We start from the raw sequence: 22,723 nt of genomic DNA on the forward strand, positions 1-22,723 counted from the left end.
CTAACCCTGGAAGGTAGGAATAGCGTAGCATGTCAGTCAGTCACCCGAAGGTGTCCAGGAATCGCCCCTAGGAGGCCGCCTACTGGCAGATTCACACCCACTGTATACCACTTTTTGATATCTGTCTGTTAACCATCCCCTGATCCAAGTCAATAGATTATGTTCCAATCCCATATTCTCCAGTTTATGCAACAGCCTATCGTGTGGTATCCTATCAAATGCCTTAGAAAAACCCAACATTATCATAGTGTATCATTACCATTTCCTTTATCCAACTCGGCCCTAACATTGTTATAAAATATGAGCAAATTGCTAAAACATGACCTTCCTTTAGTAAACCTATGCTGTTCCCTGCAGAGTATAGAATGATTGTCTACCCATTTCTTATGCGAGTTCTTACTAACTTCTCTAAAATCTTCACTACCACACCAGAAATACTAATAGGTCGGTTGTTAGACACATCAGTTTTTGCACTACCCTTGTGCAATGGAACTATATTACATTCCTTCCATTCCTGTGGTATCATTCCTGAGCTGAGACTCAAGTTATACAAATGTGTGAAAGGCCTAGCCAATTCAGCTGAACATTCCTTTAACAAACAGGCAGATATTCCATCTGTCCCTATTGACAAATTCTTATCCAGTTTATGCAAAAGTTCTTCAACCTCATTTTCATGAACCTCTAACTCTTCATCCAACGTAGCAATAGCACTGTGCACCATACAACATACACCTGGTTGATATATCTTAGCAAAGTGAGCACTCATTAACTGAACAATCCCCTTAGCTTCTGACACTCGTGTACCATCTGCATTCAATAAAATTCTTTTGGATTGCCTTTAGCTTGCATGGCCAGTTTCTTTTCATACTCCGTTTTAGCTTTTCTCACAATACTCGTTACTTTTCTGGCCTGAGCTATTATATAGAGATACCCTATTATATAGAGATGACAAAGGACAAGTTTTAGTACATGTATCTCTTGAACACAGCTGGTGAGATAACATTGAGACTAGAGCCATCTTTGGTATCTGGGTTGATCAAGATTCTTCTCATGTCTTTCTGTCATACGACTACAGGAGGCTTACAACACTGTGTTCCAGTAAAGATAGAAGTTATTTGCCATGTCATCTGTGCAGGAGTTGGATGAGAAGAATGATGCCCGAAGATCGGGTTTATTTTTATGCAATATTGTAATTTTACCATTTGAGTGAGAATGAGGTGGAAGCACAGATGAACAAAATTTGTGCTCAGCAGATTGAGCATGGGATCAAAAGGCCCAACTGCCACTGTCACAGGTGGCATGTCATATGTGCAGGAGTTGGATGAGAAGAATGATGCCCGGAGATCAGGTTTATTTTTATGCAATATTGTAATTTTACCATTTGAGTGAGAATGAGGTGGAAGCACAGGTGAACAAAATTTGTGCTCAGCAGATTGAGCATGGGATCAAAAGGCCCAACTGCCACTGCCACAGGTGGCAAGTTTTCTCTGTTTATCCCATTCATTCTTAGGCTTAGTCCTGCTAATGATGGTTTTACGAGTGTTGCATGTTTCAGTAGGCCAGGAATGAAGTTGGAGGTTTTATCTCAAACCACTTACAATAAGCTGTTGGCAGACGTTTTGGAAAACCATGACTGGATGGGTGGAAATGTTGAACAGAGTGATAATTAAGATATTCATTCCAGTAGGAATAACTTCTCTAACAGAATCTTGACATGGATCTGGAGAACAGAAAGAGCAATCTGGCCGTGAAAGGAGTTGTAAAAAACTTATGATCATCTTACTTAGCATTGTTGTAGTCTCAGAGTACATGCAGTGGTGAATGGCTGAGAAGAAGGTATTCTGCTAGGAATACAACTTGGATGAGAGATTACTTCAGCAACATATTTAGAAGGAGAAAAAGAATTAAGAAAATTTTTAGAGAAATCTAAAAATTTCTCTTAATTCTTTGATTTCTCCATTCACCCAATGTTAGAATATTAGCATGTTTCAAATAGAAAATAAAATTGTAATATTTGTTAATATTGAATAAAATATTTTTATTTTGTACATATTTCAGGTTTCCCGAGGTATGTCAGCTTTACCTGTAAAGGATGAGTTTCCTCACCTTCTTGATATTCTCACATTGGAAGTGTTAACAGCTAAGATTCAAGTTGCATTAGATGATGTGTTTTCAAAATCGGTTAGTTGAATAATTTAGTTAATGTATGTGAATTATTCTTAAGATGACTGGCAAACTTAATTTTTTGATGATGTATGCTTTAATAATATACATGTGATAGATTGATAGATGCTATCTATCCATCTGTTCATTGGACATCAGATGCTGCATGGTCACTCTGTTCCTTGGTGATGTGCCATCTGGAACCTATCCAGATGGTTCTGTTGTATGCCTTTCTGAGGGCTTCAACTCTGAAGATCACTTCTGTAAATGTTGTCTTTGACATCTCACATGAGTAGTGGAAAAGTGGCAGGAAAGCAGATTGCAAGATCAGTTGCAGAATATGAGTGGTGTACCCAACTCAATCGATCTTGCAATTTACTCTCCTGCCACTTTACCACTGCTCATGTGGGATGTTGAAGACATCTACGGAAGTGATCGTTTTCCTTGTATTAGCACAATGTCTTCACACGAACCATGTTCTCCAACATGGATGCTCATATGGAAAATGGATCAGGTTGACCGGATTACTTTTTCCCATCTTGAAAAATTTAATGCTGATACAGTCAGTCAAACACCTATCAGTGAAGCAGTAAAGTATGTAACAGATTGTGTTGTCCAGGCAGTCTCAATTCTAAAAACATCATATCAAATTTCGACCTCTGTCCAGTGCCTTGGTAAAATCCAGCCGAAAACAATCAGAACAGAGCATGAGGTATGTTTCATAGATATCCCACCACATGGAAAATTTTGAAAACAAACCATAGTCTCAGCCCCTCTCAAGCCTTCTATCTGGCTAAGATATGTAGATGATGTGTTGTCTATTTGGCCTCATGGCCCAGACAAATAGACTTCTTCCTCAGTCACCTCAATAGCCTACATCCAAGAATCCAGTTTATGATGGAAAAAGGAAAATTACATGGATAAGAGGTTGGCTGACTGACATATTAAAAAGTGGTACATGGGAGATATGAATCTGCAAGATATAAGGTGACCAGTGGTATGCCAACAGATATAGCCATTTGTTGCTGATGCAAAAATAGGCAGAGTAATCAGGAATGCAGCTGATATGTGCAGAATAATTGGAATAAGCTTGAATTGGGGCATGTGAAATGATTGTCAGTTCAGTATTAGTAAATGTAAAGTCTTGCACTTTCTAATAAGATATCCAGTGTCATATTATATTGGTGCTTGAGGGCTTAAAGGTCAGGCTGTATAACTGAGAGGAAACCTCCATGTAACTTTTTAAGGAAACTGTATAATGTAGAGAACCAACCACGGCTTCTGACCTAATATCCAGTCCTTGCCTTCACGTGGTGCACCCTGTGAGGTATCTACCTGGATACTGAACGAACAAGTGCAATTTGGGATTTGGCTGACCATATCGTATTCTTATTGGCTTAAAGCATGATGTAAAATGGTGGTATGATAGTATTTTATGCTGGCTGTGCCATCGCCTGGTTAAATAATGCCATTGTTTTTGTCAGGAAACTAGGGTGATCAGTGTAAAGTTGGCTACTGGAACAAATCAGAGAACAGATCCCAACTCAACATCAGCAGAGTTCAATATTGGTAGTATCAACATAAGAAGTATCAATGAGGGAAAAAATGGAACTAACAGAAGAATTGGATAAATACCAGATTGACATAAAGGAGTGACTGAAACAAAGAAGGCAAAACCAGATAACATTTTCTAAGCATCATATATAAAATGTTATATTCAGGCAATAGCAATCAGCAAAAAGAAGTAGCTATAGTATTCAACACTAAATACGAGAGTAATCTTCTTGAATGGTAGGCAATACCAAGTAGAGTGATGTGGGCAAATATCAGAATGGAAAACTGGACAGTGACACTTATTTGTGCCTATGTTGTCACACAGAAGGTTCTACTAAGGAAAAAAATAAAGAAATTTTTCCCTTAGAGAAGGTGGCTGATACTATGAAAAAAAAAAAGTTTTTCCTTGTTGGAGATCTAAACAGCAGGGTAGGAAATGATTACCAGCCATATAGAAATGTTTTTGGAAAATTTGGAGAAAAGAGCAAAACTAATAATAAAGGTAAATGTCTGTTAGATTTCTGTTCAGGACATGGACTAGTTATTACTGACACCCTGTTTGAACATAAAAATGCACACAAATTTTCATGGAGAGAAGATAAAAGAAATAAGAAAAGTCACATTGACTATGTTATAGTTGATAGCAGTGACGAAAGAGCGTACAGAAGATTTGCACTACCAAGTAATCACTATTTAATCTTGAGTAGGAGAAAATTGAATTTCATATTGAAAAGAAGACTGTGTAAGATAGTTTAAAAACAAATCAAAGTTGATCAGCTTTCAGAGGTGAACTGTACACAAGCAAGAAAAAAAATGGAAGAGTTTGAAAACAAGAACCAAATGTTGGAGACTCATTGGCAAACCTTGTAAAAAACATTGATTGATTCAGCCAGAGATGAATGTGGTGAGGCTGACTGTAAAGATAGGAAATTCAGAACCCCATGGGTTTCAGGAAGTTAGTAAGTTAGTCAAGGAATGAAAAAAACATATAAAAAAATCCTGGCAGGTAAGTCGGCTTATGCTTTTAAAGAATACAGAGAAAAATGTAAGAAAGTGAAGTACTGTGTAAAACTAGCTAAACAAAAGTCATGAGAAGACTTTGGTAGGAACATAGAAAGTAAATGTCAGAAAGATAGTAAAATTCTGGAGGCTATTAAAAAAGCTTAGAAATGGAGAAGAGTGCTGTAAAAGGAATCAGAGAAGATAAAGGTGACATGAAAACTGAAGATAAAGATATTTTAGATATCTGCAGTACTTTGAAAGATTGCTAAATGAAACAAGCAGTTTCAGCACGGTGGGAGCAAACTCCAAACAGGAATGCAGTCAGGAATACATATCCATACTTGAGGTAGAAAAAAAAGTAATCAAAGATAGGTCTATGGAATGTGGCTGATCTTGATGGAGCAGATTAGGGATGTCAAGTATTTACGTAGTCTGTAAGTGGTTATAAGGTTGTATTGCTTTAGGAATTTTGTTAATTTTAGGATGTGCCGAGGATATATGGAATGATGATTAAAAATTTTGTGTAATCTCTACTTTGAAGGTGATGGGGGAAGTGTTACAGTTACAGGGTTTTAATATTTTGTGGATTTTGTGTTAGTTGTAGCATTGACTAAGAAAGTCTTGAGAATGTGGTCAAGTTCAGTAGTTAGGGCACTGCTATCAAAACCGATTAATTTTGACCTGTTATATAGAATTTTTATAATCCCATATTGTTGGGAGGGGAAAGTGATGTGGCTGCTGGTAGATGTATCCAGTATGTATGGGTCTTCTGTAAACAGGGATCCATCTGGCTAGTATGTAATCAGAATATCTAGGATGGTGAGACTGTATTTTTTTTTTTTTTTTAGGTGAACTGGATCCTAGGATGTTGATTATTTAAATGTTTAAGAAAATGTCGAGGATATCCAGGCCATGGAGCCAAATAGAGATCATGTGTCATCTACGTAGTGTAGCCAGACAGTTGTATTATGTCTGACAGAGTTTAAGACTCTTTCTTCAAAGGTCTCCATGAAGAAGTTGGCCAGGGGTGGAGAACCCATGGCTGTCGCCTCCAATGTACTATAGGTTAGTCAACCTATGGCACGTTAGCACCATGTATGGGAAGAGAATTGGGAAACAAGAAACTTGTTCATATTGAATTTGAACACCTGAGCTGAGCATTGTATTTTTTGGGAAACACATTTCCCAAAAAATTCAATGTTCCAGGATATAGCAGCAGTAGGAATGGTGGAGGAGGAAGAGAAACTTATGAGTGTGGAGTTTATCTGAGCCCCGTCAAAGAATAGTTTGGAAATCAGAATTTAGGCTTACGGAGGTTTTTGCTGTGAATTGTGGTTTGTTTGGTGCAAAGTTTGTCAAGTGAGAACAATGAATGTAATGTACTGTGCTGTTATCAGTAAAACTGGGTATTGGATTGGTGGTCGACTGAAGCAAGTCATTGATGTATAGAAGAGACAGGGTGAGTGAGAGGGCAGAAACTTGTTAAACCCCAGTATTAGTTGACGGGGAACTGTTAGCCATCATATGCAATGTGCATCCAGCGAGAAAACTGGCGACCCACTTAAGAAGTCACAGGAAAGACCCAGTCGGAAGCCTTGGAGATATCTAGTGCAACCACTACAGATTTGCCAGACGTTTCCATGGTGCTTATCCAGAGGTGTGTGACATAAGTGAGCAGATGTTTGTAGAATTTTCCTTGCCAAAGGCTATGTTATGTAGATGATGTGTTTTCCATTTGGCCACATAGCTTGGATACTCTGAAGATTTTCTTAACATATTTAAATAATTGGTATCCAGTTTACCTTAGAAAAGTTAAAAACAGCAACAGCCAACCCTTCGTAGACACTCTAGAAAGGGTTGACTGTTGCATTGGCTAGCATCTATTACATGCTAGCCGGTTGGATTCCAGGCATTCTCTTTTTACAGAAATCCTATGCATACTGGTAGATACATCCACCAGCAGCCACATCACATGGGATTATAAAAACTCTATTATAAAACAAGACAAAATTAATCAGTTCCAATAGCATTGCCCTAACCACTGAACTTGACCCCATTCTCAAGACTTTCTTAGCCAATGGCTACAATTATCACAAAATCCACAAAATATTAAAACCCTATAAACTGCAACCCCCCCCCCCCCTTCAGAGCAGAAATTACACAAAATTTCTAATCCTGCACACATCCGAAAAATTAACAAAATTCCTAAAGCAATATACAACCTTATAATCACTTGCAGATCACATAAAAAATTAGTATCTGTAATCTGCTCCATCAAAGATCAGCTACATTCCCTAGACTTGCCATATCCTTGCAGTTACATGTCCTACAGCCACAAACAGGCAGGTCAGCTGTTCTGGACTTGCTGACTCTGCTTTGGACACTTGCCACAGGATATGCTGGAAGAAGGCCACTCTTTTGCACTGCAACAAATACAAATATGAGAGGCTTTTCCTGGAATCTGCCTCAGGCCTGAGAAACTTTCCAAACCTCAACAAAAATGGGTGCATAAAACTTAGGTGTAAATTGGGAAGCACTCATCCTCAGATCTTCAGCTCAATGATCAAGACCACAATTTAGCCCACTACGAGGTGCCATTTGGGACTCTAGGCCCTGCTTTGGTAACTTTCTTTACTGTTATTTTACCAGTGTTAGTGCCTGTGTGCACATATCATTCCTGATGATGGCAATATAACATTTCTAAAATATACAGTCTTAATTGAAGTTATTATAATATTCTGAAAAATAATAGTTATGAATAGTAAATGTATAAGCCATTCATCCAGAATTGAATGGGATAAGAGCTCCATACCTTTCTTATGGGGACAACTTCACTGCCCAAACATAATAGAATCTACTATGGTCATCCTCTCACAAGGTGTACTCAATAAAATCCATGGAATGATTCTATGTGATATTTGGAAGTCACTCATTAGATCTTCTCGCACATTCAGGCTTAAAAACTTTTCTGCCAACTATTGTGATGCATCACTGAACAATAACTGTTCTGTGCAAGCTTCCATGTTCCACATTTTCTGTTTTTAACTTATTGTAACAGTTTCTACATGTTTTAGTATTTTAGTGATGTTATGGTTCATGTGTTAGCCCTTTATTGTAATTTTTTTGGCAGGGGGAAACAGTGATTAGCTAGCTATATATGACAAACTTTACTGTATGGTTTGAAACTTAATGTGTTGTAAGACCAGGCTATGCCTGTACTAGCTAGAAAAAGGTTTGCAATCAGTGGTCTTGTTAAATGGATAATGTTATATCACATATTTTAATCATAGAGAGTTTCTTTTTAATAATGACTTCACATTTGTAATAATAATATATATATATATATATATATATATATATATATATATATATATATGATTTTCTCTTCATGTATTTTGCAGAATGACAATAATAATGAAGCAAAAGAACTTGTTCATGATATATTACCAGTGCTACTGAAGCTGATAGAAACATATACAGCTTATATTAGGTATGGAATGCGAATGATTTATTATACAGCTGTTAATTTTTTGAATAGTTCAAATGTAACTTAGTTATCAAGCTTTAATTAATTAAATGAACATCACTATTCTGGTTTGATCATTTCCTTTAATAGCACGGAACAATTTAGATAATATACACTGTAATATTTGATGCCCATTTGTAATATTATGTTACTTAATGTTAGCTGTTAGTTAATAAACAAAGACAGGATAAGCAAAGCTTGCTACATTGACCTATTTTTTTTAAAAATTAGTATTCTTTAGCTCTTTGTTGTAATGCTGGCAAACTTTTAATAGTGAAAGAAAAGGACATCAAATTATTTTCTTGTTAGCCTATTTATTAAATATGATGAAGTTAGTTTAAATAACAACAAAAAAAAAAAGAAGAAGCATTTAACAAAACATCAGCATGTCAAATTAGGATATATTTTATTATTCTCAGAAATTATTTCTGCTGTTCACAGGTATGAAGTAGATTCATTAAGTGAAAAATATAAAATGATTAGTGAAAGTTTAAAAAATAAACATTATTTAAATAAAGTAGATTTAAATAATTAAGTTAATGCCTAAGATTAAAAATATAAAATGATTAGTAAAAGTTTATAATCCTCCAGTCACAAAACCTAAAGTAACTTGTGCTTTGGATGGTGGGAGTAAAGGTTAGATAGTTTAAAAATCTTACTCTAAAGAGACTAAATAAACATTATCAATCTATTTAGTTCTCCATTAAACAATTTGAGACCATCACGTCGCCTAGTGGAGATGAAATTCATCTACCACCTAAAGAGTAATATACATTCATGCAAGAGATTGCTGTACAGCCTGTTGGTGGAGTTTTGAAACTGGAGTACAATTTCATATTTATACACATGTAGCAAGTCATTTTCTAAAATCTTTTGTTGCTAAATTTCTGCTCCTATTCTTCCATGTGTTAGCATAAACTTTAGGGTTTGGCTATTTTTGAAACTATTATATTTATTTTAACAGTGGAGTTGAATAACTTTTAAGGAGTATATATATATTGTAATTTTATATTTTATACATGTATTGTAATAAAATAGCTTCAGCAACTTTTTGAAAATATTACCTTTATTTAGCTGTATTTAAATTGGAATTGTGTGCAGCATAAGCAAATGGTGGTGTTTATTCATTGTGGTGCTTAATTAATTCACTTATGTTAGAAAAAAAAAGTGGCTTACTGTGATAAATATTGTGATTAGTTGTAACTCAGGATTGTATTCTATTAAAAAAAATAGAGCATTTTTATTTCTTTGAGACATTGAAAAAAAAATTTTGCAATTATTGATCTTTGCAATACATATGTATCATAAGAAATTTACTAGAACCGATTTAAATATATATTGAGTCTAGCCTAACTTTATACAGTTCATAAAAATTAGAATAAACAGACACCGAAAAAATGAAAGGCATTATACACTTCCTTTTGAAAGTGCATACTTCTATAAAACATGTATAAGATACACTTCCTTTTTCCTTACACTTCCTTTTAGAAGTGTATAATGTTTTGCATTATGGGAAGGGTCATTCACTACCCAGACTGGTTTCTACCTTTATTGAGATCTCATCAATGGGAGCCAGATCAGAAAGATTTGTTTTGAAAAATGAAATGTGCAGAGTGAATAACAAAACAGATAGTTTTACAATATCCGATGGAAAATTTTGCTTGGGTAATTCTATGGTATTCTGATAAAGTTAGTAAACAAAGACACAATGTCAAGGCTGATCATAACATTGGAAGACCTTTGATGAAGAATTTCACTTTTCAAAACAAATTTTCATTCAGCATATTGAATGGACAGTAATGTGTTTCAACTGGTGCAAACTTTTTGGAACACCAAATGACATCTCAACAATGTTTCTCCTAGCCCTGCACATTGGTATAGATAGGGTGCTTATATTTTTGCAATTTGAAACGGTTCTTCTGAGTTAAAGCAGTTTGTATTCCAAATAAATGCACTTCAAACCAGAATCTGGTTCACCAGAAAGTTGAGGATATTCAAATACCCTTTTTGGATCTACTAATTCTTGTTGTCAGTTTTTCAGAAGACGACCTATACAGACCATTACAACCATGCAAAATTACACTATCATCTTCTTCAAAAAACTTGGACTATCAAGACCTTAATACATGATGCCCATTCTTTATGTTCTTCAGACAAACTTGTGCAGAAATAATTCCAATGCATTTAGCTTTCTTATTGAATCGCTGAAGGGATGTCTTCATCAAAAAATGCCTCTACTGCTCAAGAGGGAATAACTTGTATTCCAAAACCATGACATTTCATCCTTCCAGAAATATTTTACTGTTCTCAAATCTCTTAAGGACAAGCATTCTCCTTTTGGTTTTCTGGGTGTTTATCAGATTCATTGCAAAGAACATAAGTCTTATATCAAATATTATGAGCCTGAACAGCCTGGGCTTGCTGACATGCAAGCCCTGTGCAGATGTGTGTTAATTTACCTTTATCTCCTAATGAAGATACTTGAAAAAAAATTCATACCAGAATACTGATTGTGTATCCCACCCACAAAAGGTTGCAAACTAGCACCACAGGCAGGCTAAGGAATTGTTTAAAATCATTTTCTATTATTTTATTTTTTGTATTTTTATTTATTTATTACGTATAAATTAAATAAATATTAAATTAGATAAATATAATTTCCTGAAATTTTCAGTTATTAATAAAATGAATTAGTTCTGGAATCTGTTATGAAAGAGTTTAAAAGGAGGGAAACAACTTTAAAACTTTTAATGATTTCCTTTAAAATAACTGTTGTGGAAATGATTGCATATGACACTTATGTTACGTTAAATAAAACTCTTAATGAAATAATAGATAAGTGACAGTGTTGCCACTTTATAACATACCAGCAGCTGGTGTAACAGCCATTCCAAATTCATTATAATCTGCTAGATATTGATATAATTCACCAGAAATACAATCTATTAAAACTTTGACTCTTCTTAAGATTTACAACTTTCACAATAGCAGAATACTTCTTTTCTGGTTAAATTTTACATACGATTTTCCTTGGTTAAAATCTCCAAAGTTATTCATTTTAAATTATTCTTATTCTTCTCTCTCCAAATAATCCAGCAAGCAGATATCTTGATATGAAAATGTATGCATACTTACATGTGTGTGTGTGTGTGTACCTAGTTTTTTATTTTATATCGTGTTTTGTTTAGGTGGACTATTCTTTATCAAATGAATGACTCTAAAGCTGAGAGTGGAAAACCTGAAAATGTTTTATCTGAAAAAACTCTTCAGGCATATAATATTGTTCTGCAGATATCATCAGGTAGTTGCACCAAAATTTCTAGCTTTGCTGTTGCGGTAGCTGCATTTCTGCCACCATCGCTTCAGAGTGCTTTGGATAAGTGGAATTCTTATAGTGTAACTACAGCTTCATGGGTAAGAAGTATTTTGATAATTAATTTAAATATTTTCATTGCTTTAATTAAGGATTTCTTAGGGACTTAAGGATTAACAATTCTTAAGACTTGTTAAAGGAGTTCTTACCCTCAGAATAATATGCAATGTGTGTGTGTGTGTGTGTGTATATATATATATATATATATATATATATATATATATATATATAGAAAGTAAAGTATTTTATTCTACTTTTACCATGAGTTGCCTTGGTCTTGCACTACGTGCAGGGTCAGCTAGACTTGCAACACTTGCAGGCGCAAACTTGAAAATGGAGTAAAACCAGGTTTAAAATAGCTTGGTATCTTTATCATATATATATATATATATATATAGGAATACTTGAAAATCCCAAGTTATATTCTGTAATAATGAGTAAAAGGAACAGATAAATTCATTTTTATTATTAATATTTAAAAAAATAATTTTTTTTATTAATACTGCTCCTATATAATCTTATTATATAGGAGCACTGTCCAAATTCCAGCTCACGAGCCACATGCTGCTTGTGAGGTTGTTCGCTGCAGCTTCTGGAGAAATTTTCGTTTTTATTGTGTTTATCTAACAGACTTAAAATTAATTATACATATATAATATTTTACTTAACCTATAAATACATATATTATTACATACATGCATAGAGAAATGAAGACCCAACCTAAGTAAATCTTTTATGAGCAGTAATTAAATAGCCAAATAATGTGAGTATAATTATATGTATCTGAATGTGTTTTTAATAATTAAATTTTTTAGAAAATATCTTGCAACTATCTGAACAATTCTTAAGACTTGTTTAGGTGGACTATTCTTAATGAACATCTGAACATCCTTTGCAAATCTTGGACCTAGAAAATTTAGCCACCCTATTAGATAGTTTTGGTGTATCAAGCTTTAAGGCTTTTCAGACTCTTATTTTCAAATTAAAGATACTAGTACAGATAAATATCTTCTTATTTTAATGTATATTTATAAGATAATTAATTGAATATCCTAAATAGTAAGTACCTGTATTGTTGGTAAAACATAACCACCATGTTTATAAGAAGCTTGAAGTGTCTCTTATCATGTTTGGGATCCCCAGAGCAAGTCTTCCAGCTGCTGTCCTCACTCTCCTCTCTCCTTTCTTATGTTGTGCCCTACATTGCATGGAAATGCTAAACATATAGGAAGACCTAGAACCTCTCCTGTTTGAGGATACAGTTATAAGTAGTAACACTGGCCAGCTTAAATAGTACATAGGACTGAACCTGATGGTAAGAAATGTGATTTCCAAACAGCATGTTCTAGAGGAAGTTCATTATATGGGAGACATGTTTGTAAATTGCTCTACTCTAAAAATCTTTCCCAAACCATAAACGACAGTGTAATATAATGGATGTCCACTGACTGTGACTGGGATCAAAAAAACAAAACAGCAGTTACATATTTCACAATTGACAATCAGTAGGAATTTTTTTTAATTTTTTAGTCATTTCTTAAAGATGATATAGATGGTGTTTTATTAAAGAATATGTAAAAATAGTGTTTCTGATCAAAAAAATATACATGTAAAAATAAACAGTTGTATATTGCACTTTAATGAAAACTAAAATATAAAAGATGCATGTTTTGATAGCATGCTTAAAAAACATAAACACATATTCATTGCATATTAATTTAAAAAAAGTTTAAAATTATAACAAAACATTTAAATAGACCATTGTTAATTTAGCATGCAATGCAACCATGTGTTCACCTTTTTAACTTATTCAGTGATACAAAGTTTCATATTCAAATTGATGAAGTTTTTAAATTCACCAATTCATAAAATGATAATGAATGACCAAAATTTGCTTTTAATGATATAAAATTGTGCAAATGTTCCAAAATCTCAAAATGGACAAAGAATGCATGTTTGTATGCATTCACTCCAATTCTTGGAGTGAATGTCATGTGCTGTGTGTGTCACCATAGAATATATAGAATATTAGATCATAGAATATATGGCAATGTGATCATTGTCATAATCCATTGCGATGTTCTTACAGTTTTAGCATTATGACCTCTCAAGTCTCTGTCCACCATCACTCCCAGATCATAACCACCAAAAGTGCTGTCAATTCCCTAGAGCATTCCTTCAGACAAGCAACAATATACTGTCAAGTCCTGTTGCCTTATTAACACCAAGTTTACTTAATTCCTCATATACTTTCTGCTCATTCACCACCAATCACTTCTCCACCATAACTCTCTACACCCATCTCTTTCATCTCCTTCAAAATTTTCCCACTAATTGTATACTCTGCATCCCAACCTTTCTTACCAAATTTCAGGATCTTGCACTTTGCAACATTAAACTGAAACCTCTACTCACTTGCCAACTCACATAGTCTTTCGAAAACCTCCTTCAAGGCCACATCATCAGCTCTACTTCTCATAATTCTTCCTAGTTTTGTATCATCAGCAAACAGCTCTATATCTCCAGTTAGACCAGTACCAATGTCATTAACACACAAGTTAAACAATAATTTCCCTAAGATCTCTGGACTCTGCTAGCGACCTTCCTCTTTTGGGATACTGCTCCCCAATACACAACCTGCTGCTACCTATTTGACAGCCAATCAACTATCCAACTGACTAGTCTGTTATCTAATCCCATCTGCTTCAGTTTAACAACCAGCTTCATGTGGCAGCCTGTCAAAGGCTGTTGAAAAATCCAAGTACACCACTGTATATGCATCTTTATCTAGTGAATTTGTCACAGTGGATAATAGCAGAATACTGCTATTATCAACCCATTTCTGAATCCTAGTCCCACCATCATCTCTCACACCTTAACTTCGGGCACATAGCTCGGCCAATAATTTGTAGCCTCAGTTTTATTCCACCCCCCTTGAGATGGAATAAATTTTCCGACCTGTCATTCCTTTGAGACTTGCCCTTGTTGCAAACCTTGTGTTAGACGGGTGTAGCAAAGATGCCATGAATTCCCTAAAGCATTCTTTCAAGTCACTTGGCAATATGTTGTCAAGTCCTACTGCCTTATTGGCATCAGTTTTACTTAATTCCTTATAAACTTCCTCTTCACTAATCATCAGTTCCTCCTCTACCATATCCTCTACACTCCAGCTTCTCATGATGCTTCATGAGGATACAATACACAGGAAAAAAAAAAGTTCATTGACTACCTCAACTATATCTTCTGAATCAGTTACCAGTCTGCCAGGGTCATTAATTAACATCATCCTCCCATAGTAAGTTTTCTTTTACTTACCACATGTTGAAAGAATTCACTAGGACTTTTCTTAGCTTGATTGCTAATTTATTCTCATACTGCACTTTTGGTGCAATTACCAATGAAGTTACCCTCTCAGCCTGTTCGTTGTACTCTTCATGCAACTGATTATTAAACATTCATCTTGTTTTTCCTCCACAGTGTCTTCTTCCAGATGTCATGCTTAAACTTTTCATTTATCCATTTTACTCCTTTGGAATGTTGCTACTGTTTATCAGTTCCCAAGTAACATCTGTCTCCTTTCCACTGAACTCCTCTTTTATGCTATAGCTTGTAGTTGTCTCCTGAGCTTTTCATGATCATTGGCTTTGTAATTCCACATATATCCCTTCTTCACTGAAGTTGGATAAATATAATTTTTTTGGTTATTATAATTGCCCCCACAGATTGGGCAGATAGTTTAATACACTGATGATTGCTGCACATTCATGTGAGGCCAGTAAGGATAGTTTTAAATTATTTCTTTTTTATTTCACTTTTATTCCCATCATTAAATCCATTAAAATATTAGAGAGTATTTGGAAATGCATCATAATGTTTTAAAAAAAAAAAAAATTTAAATGGCTTGTTTAATTAAACAGAACATTCCTGAAAAATTATAAATTTATTAGTTAGTAGTTATCCATGCTATTTGAATTAGTGAATTAACATCTTTATTAATTATGCAAAAGCATATTTTTAATTTTTGATCTATTCAAAGTTTTGAAAATTAAATTGTTCTGGAGTGAAAATGTTTACCTGACTTATTTATGTTACGTACTTTAGAGAAGTGATTATGGAAATGATATAATTCCATCAGAAAATTACATCTGCTCGATTCAGTCATCTCACATAAATTCATTATCAGGTATGTTCTTAAATTCTTATCAATCTAAATCCCTTTGATTGATTATTTATATTCCTATTCATTACTATTTTGAAATTTATATTAAATATTCCTATGACATTTACAAATATTCTCTAGAATGAATTCATTCCTTGAACAAATATGCTATCTAGCTTTGTTACTTTAAAAGTTCACTATTATGGGGTGCTTAAGAGTCAAAGCTTTATAACTGAGGTGGAGACCTCCACATAGCCTTTAAAGGAATGCAGAGAACCAACCAGGGCTTCTGACCTAATGTCCAATCCACATATTCTCCTGGTGGGCACTGTTAGGTATCTACCTAGATACTGAATCAACGAGAATGGGCTGGCAATTTGGGATTTAGCCTACCAAATTGTATTCTTATTGACTTAAACCAAAATATAAAATGATAGTACAGTATGACAAAATTTCATGCCAGCTGGGGCATCTCCCAGTTAAACAAGGCCCCAGTTGTTTTCACCAGGGAATCAGGGCGAAAAGTCAGCTACTGGGACAAATCCTAAAACCCACCTCAACTCAACATCACCAGAGTTCAAGATCTGTACTATCACATAAGAAGCCTGAATGGCAAAGAAATGGAGCTAGCTGAGGAATTAGATAAGTACCAGGTCAACATAATATGGGTGACTGAAACAAAAAAAGACAAAAACTGGTGGGATCTTTCTGAGCAATAAATACAAAATATTTATTTTTAGAGGTACCTGTGGCATAGTATAATTATTAAAAGAACATGTAAGACCACAGTAATAACTTTTTAATTAATAAGGTACAGATATTTCATACTAAAACTAATAGTACATCTTCAGTGTCAAACAAACAGTTATAGGAATGGAATACGAGTAACGAACATTCGGTGGATCACCTATTAAAATACAATTGTTGCCGCGTGCTAGGAAATGATAGAGAATAATAAATAATATTTAAGATAATTGGTTTTTTTATTGATTACATAAAATAAAAGTCTCCCAGATCTTCGAAAGAGAGAGACGATCATTTCAGTTTAAATTCGGTCAGTGTAAAATAGCTTCACAACTTTCTTTAAAAAGGTGTTCATATTTGAATGCATCTATGGAAGAGAATAGCTTTATCCCACTGGATATTATGAGTAGTGTTAATACTGTGTTGTGCTAGACCAGACTTCTGAGGTTTATTGTATTCAATATAATATTGATGTTCTTTAATTCTTTTTTCCACAGAACGGCCAGTTTGTCCAAAATAAGAAACATCGTATTCACATGGTATTTGGTAAATGCCAGCCAAAGATAGAGATGACAGTTTAACTTTTGTAGAAGCCAATAAAGAGGAAATTTTTTTGATAGGAACATACGTGGGAATAAATTGGTACTTTTTCAACATTCTACCTATAGATTCTGAGATTCCTAAGGTTTCTTCAACAGTTCACAGAGTTCCAATCCCTTACATTCCAGGAATCTCAGAATCTACAGGTTGAATTTTGAAAAAGTACCAATTGATTCCCCCACATATGTTCCTATCAGCAGAATTTCTTCTTCATTGCCTTCTACAAAAGATAAACTTCCATCTCTATCTTTGGCTGGCGTTTACCAAATACCATGTGAATGCGATGTTTCTTATTTTGGACAAACTGGCCTTTCTGTGGAAAAAAGAATTAAAGAACATCAATATTATATTGAATACAATAAACCTCAGAAATCTGGTCTAGCACAACACAGTATTAATACTACTGATAATATCCAGTGGGATAAAGCTATTTTACACCGACCGAATTTAAACCGAAATGATTGTCTCTCTCTCTCGAAGATCTGGGAAACTTTTATTTTACATAATCAATGAAAAAAACAATTATCTTAAATATTAATTAATTATTATTTTCTATCATTTCCTAGCACGCAGCAACAATTGTATTTTAATAGGTGATCCACCAAATGTTCGTTACTGTATTCCATTCCTATAACTGTTTGTGTGACACTGAAGATGTACTATTAGTTTTAGTATGAAATATCTATACCTTATTAATTAAAAAGTTATTACTGTGGTCTTACATGTTCTTCATCATCAAATTCCTGACATGTACCCTCAAGGGGTGTACAGGATATGATAGTACTACATGAAAAATTTACATCATTACTAACTTCCTATCTACAATTTTCCTCCAAATCAGTCTGTTGTCAAGACTCCTTGTCAAGCCTCCAACATTATCAGATCTTATATTTCTATCGTCTAAGGCACTTTGTACCGTATCAATCCACCTATATCTTGGTCTTCTTCTGTGTCATTTTCCTGCCAACCTGGCAAAGAACACTTGTTTTGCTAATCTTTCCTCGGCCATTCTGTTTAAGTGGCCATACCAAATGAGATTAGCTCTGCTAACACATTCCTGGATGCTGACAATGTCAAGTTCTTTCCTAATATCCCCGTTTTTAATGATATTGCCATTGATGCCATCTGTTCACGCCTCTAATCTTTCTCAGGACTCTCATATCTACGGTCTGTAGTCTTTGGTCAAGTGTTTTACTTTTGACCCAACTTTCAGATCCATAAGTTAAAACTGGTTTGAATAAAGCTAATTTAGTGTTCCAACTAAAATCTCTCTTATTCCATACGAATTTATTCAATTGACTGCCTACCATGCCAGCTTTGTTGATTCTGTTGTCTATTTCTATATTTAATTTACCATCTTCACCAAAAATCGTGCCTAAGGAGCTGAAACGTTTTACTTATTCCACAGGTTCACAACACAGTTGACATTTTCAACAATTCTACCTATTTTCATTGTCTTTGTCTTTTTAATGCTGACCTTCATACCATATCTATTACAACAGTTATTCAATTTAGTCAGGGAATCTTACAGACTTGTAGCAGATTTATTTAGAAGTATAACATCGTCCACATAAAGCAAAGAGCTGACATTAACATCTCCAATTCTGATATCATGTTTAATACCACTTTCCTTCATAATGTGATCCATATAGATAATGAATAACAGAGGGGATAATGTACATCCTTGTCTCACACCAGATTTAACATTAAACCATCTTCCTGCACTTCCTTCAATTCTAACTGCTGACTTAAAACTCAAATAAAGACTAAGTATTGCTTGATATAATGCCCCATTGATTCCAAATAACTGTAGCGTATTGAATAGCTTCTCTCTTGGTACCTTATCATATGCCTTTTCCAGATCAACAAAACTTAAATACAGATCTTTGTTATATTCCCATACTTTCTCAACTATTTGTCGTAAAGTGAAGATCTGATCCTGACAACCTCTATTTGGCCTGAATCCAGCTTATTCTTCACCAACCTTTTTTTCCACAATTCTTCTCAACTGTTTCTCAAGTATACTTATATATATCTTGCCAGGAACACTCAGTAGGGAAATACCTCTGTAATTCTCACATTCAGTTTTATTTCCCTTTTTATATATGGGTACTATTAGAGCTCTACTTCAATCATCGGGAATTCGTCCCTCTGTCCAGGCTTTCTGAACCATGCAGTATAGCCACTGTAAGACTTTTATACCACCATACTTCAGCATTTCTGGTTGAATATCATCTACTCCTGCTGCCTTTCCACATTTCAAGCCTTTGATGGCTTTTTCTACTTCAGATATGGATATGTATTCCTGACTGCATGCCTGGTCAGTGTTTTTTAGCACTGTGCTGTCACTGCTTGTTTCATTTAGCAATTTTTCGAAGTAATTACTCCATACTTCAAGGATATCTTTTTTCTTCCATTTTCATGTCACCTTTATCATCTCTAACTCCTTTTACAGCACTCTTTCTTCCATTTCTAAGCTTCTTTAACAACCTCCAGAATATTTTGCCACCTTCTTGATATTTATTTTCTATGTTCTTGCCAAAGTCCTCCCATGACTTTGTTTAGCTAGTTTTACACAGTGTTTCGCTTTCTTACATTTGTCTCTGTATTCTCTAAGAGCAAAAGCTGACTTATTTGCCAGGAACTTTTGATATGCTTCTTCTTTTCCTTCATTGCCTCTTTAATTTCCTGTGTCCACCATGGAGTTCTGAATTTTCTATCCTTGCAGACAACATCACCACATGCCTCTCTGGTTGAATCAATCAAGATTTTCTTCAAGGCTTGCCACTGAATCTCCAAGGTTTGGTTCCTGTTCTCAAGCTCTTTCATTTTTTCTTCAATAATGTTTGTATATTTTAGTCTACAGATCACATCTGAGAGCTGCTCAACTTTTATTCGCTTTAAAACTTTCTTGCATGTTATTCTTTTCAATATGAAATTCAATTTTATCCTGCTCAAGACTAAATGGTGATCACTTCCAATTTCAAATCCTCTGTACACTCTGGTGTCCTGCACCAGGGAGAAAACATCGCTATCAATAATAACATAGTCAATGAGACTTTTTCTTATTCCTTGCTTCTTCTCTCCATGTGAAATTCTGCACATTTTTATGTTGGAACATAGTGTTAGTAATAACCAGTCCATGTCCTGAGCAGAAATCCAACAGGTATTTGCCATTATTATTAGCTTTGTTCTTTTCTCCAAATTTTCCCAAAATATTTTTGTATGTGTGAGAATCATTTCCTACTCTGATATTTAGATCCCCAACAAAGACCAACTTTTCCTTTTTCATTGTGTCAATTGCTTTTTCTAAAGCATCAAAAAATTCCTCCACTTCTACCTTAGTAGAACCTTCTGTGGGACCAGGCACAAATAAGTCTCACTGTCCAATTCCCCATTCTGATATTTGTCCACATCACTCTACTTGAGACCGCCTGCCATTCAAGAAGATTAGCCTCGTATTTTGTGTTGAATACTATGGTTACTCCTTCTTTTTCTTGATTGTCATTTTCTGAATATAACATTTTGTATTTATTGCTCAGAAAGATCTCGCCAGTTTTTGTCTTTCTTGTTTCAGTCACCGCTATTATGTAGATCTGGTACTTATCTAATTCTTCAGCTAGCTCCATTTCTTTGCCATTCAGGCTTCTTATGTTGATAGTACTGATCTTTAACTCTTGTGATATTGAGTTGGGGTGTGCTTTCAGATTTGTTCCAGTAGTTGACTTTTCGCTGTTCGCCCTGGTTCCCTGGCGAAAACAACTGGGGCATTCTTTAACCGGGCGACACCCCAACTGGATGATATTTTGTCATGTTGTACCGTCATTTTCTATATTGGTTTAAGCCAATAAGAATACAAGTTGGTCGGCTAAATCCCAAATTGCCAGCCCATCCTCATTCGTTCAGTATCCAGGTAGATACCCAACAAGATGTACCACAAGAAGGGGAGGATTGGACATTAGGCCAGAAGCCCTGGTCGGTTCTTCGCATTCCTTTAAAGGATGTGATGGTCTCTCATCATCCTATCAGTTATACAGCTTTGACCCTTAAGCACCCCTTACATGTTCTTTTAATAATAAATACAAAATATATTCAGGATTGGGCCAACTGGTGGCAAAGGTGGTATAACTTCTCATCGCTTGCCTTAATATCCCATAATGCAAAGCACATCTCCTTGCAGACATGTATAATGCTATGCATTAAAGGAAGGGTCACTACATACCTAGACCGGTTTCGAAACCGATCTGAGTAGTGACCCTTTATATGTCTGGATTCATATCAGGAATTTGATGATGAAGTTTACTAACAAACAAGCTCTTCATTGATTTATGCTATAAAACCGAAACTCTTGGTTTAATTTTACCAAAGCATGAGCAAACATAAGGTTGATTTGAAATTTAACAGTAAAATCCAACACTGAGTAGATGGGAATGCAGTACTCTATAGTAAGTGGCTTTGTAAAGGATAGATCCTGTCTTAGTAATTTGTTCACATTTTATAATAAAGTGACAGTAGAATTAGATAAAGGAAATGGCTACAACGTATTACTGCTGGACTTTGCAAAAGCATTCGACAGAATACCACATGGAAAAAGTATTGATAAAGTTGCAGCAAATCAGAATGAATATGAAGCTAGCAGCATGGATTAGGGTTGCTGACATTAGAATAGATAGCCAGAAAGTAATATATAGTGGAATGAAATCGAGGAAAATGAGGGTGACTATTGGAGTACTTCAGGGTTCTGTATTAGGGCCACTAGTCTTAATTTGTATATTGATGATATAGGGAAAGATTTAAGGTGGGGATCCAGTTGTTTGCTGATTATGCAAAATTAGGGAGAGAAATAGTTGATAAAGGTGATGTAGATATTCCTGCAAGATGATTTAAATAAATTGTCATTTTGGGCAGAAATGAGATTGTCAGTGAATGGTAATGGATTGTAGGAAGCTTATGAGGCTAGGGATTTTCATGTAATGGTGGACAGAGAGTTGAAGTTCAGGGGCATATTGCAAAAGTTGATAAAATAACTTAAAGGATTACCTATGTGTTTAAAAACTCGCTAACAATTAAAAATAGGGAAATTATTATCCCTCTTTATAAGGCTATGATTCAGCCACATTTCTAATACTGTGCTCAGATTTGGTCACCTGGGTTTCTTTGATCAGGAGGTTGTAGTATGTAGTATGTATGGTCTGTAGTATGTTCCCAATGAGGATAGGTTGAAGGTGTTTTTAGGTTACAAAGTTCACTTGATAGATGGAAAAGAGGAGACATGATAGAAATATATAAGATATTAAAGGGGTTTTATAAAATTGATGCAAATAAAATTTTTCACTATATGACCAATAGTCAGACAACTAGGGGTCATCTGTGGAAGTTGTGTAACAGTGTAGTTAGTAAGGGTGTGCGGATGAGATTTTTTGTAGGAGAGTGGTGAATGAGTGGAATGGGTTGCCAGAATTAGTTGAGTTTCCTGAGGGTGAATGAGTTTAAGGGAACATGTGATAAGTTTTATATATATAATAGTTAGTTTGGGTCTCGCATGATGATTCTCTGGATGCCATGGAGATACCGTAAAATAATAATAATTATAAATACTTTC

At 34.8% G+C, this 22,723-nt stretch overlaps 1 protein-coding gene across 3 annotated transcripts in view; it reads left to right on the forward strand.

Moving 5' to 3' along the window:
* Window positions 1–22,723, forward strand: part of poe (E3 ubiquitin-protein ligase-like protein poe) — an 801,929-nt gene that overhangs the window by 207,359 nt on the left and 571,847 nt on the right. For all 3 annotated transcript variants that reach the window (XM_090405892.1, XM_090405894.1, XM_090405895.1), the window contains exons 18-21: window positions 2,059–2,181; window positions 8,121–8,209; window positions 11,434–11,659; window positions 15,720–15,801. In XM_090405892.1, coding sequence (XP_090262018.1) covers window positions 2,059–2,181; window positions 8,121–8,209; window positions 11,434–11,659; window positions 15,720–15,801 — 520 coding nt within the window. The remainder of the gene's footprint in view (window positions 1–2,058; window positions 2,182–8,120; window positions 8,210–11,433; window positions 11,660–15,719; window positions 15,802–22,723) is intronic.

Source organism: Typopeltis vanoorti, chromosome 15 (assembly GCF_054136105.1).
Source record: "Typopeltis vanoorti isolate ZY-2024b chromosome 15, IOZ_Tvanoo_1.0, whole genome shotgun sequence".
NCBI lineage: Eukaryota > Metazoa > Arthropoda > Arachnida > Uropygi > Thelyphonidae > Typopeltis > Typopeltis vanoorti.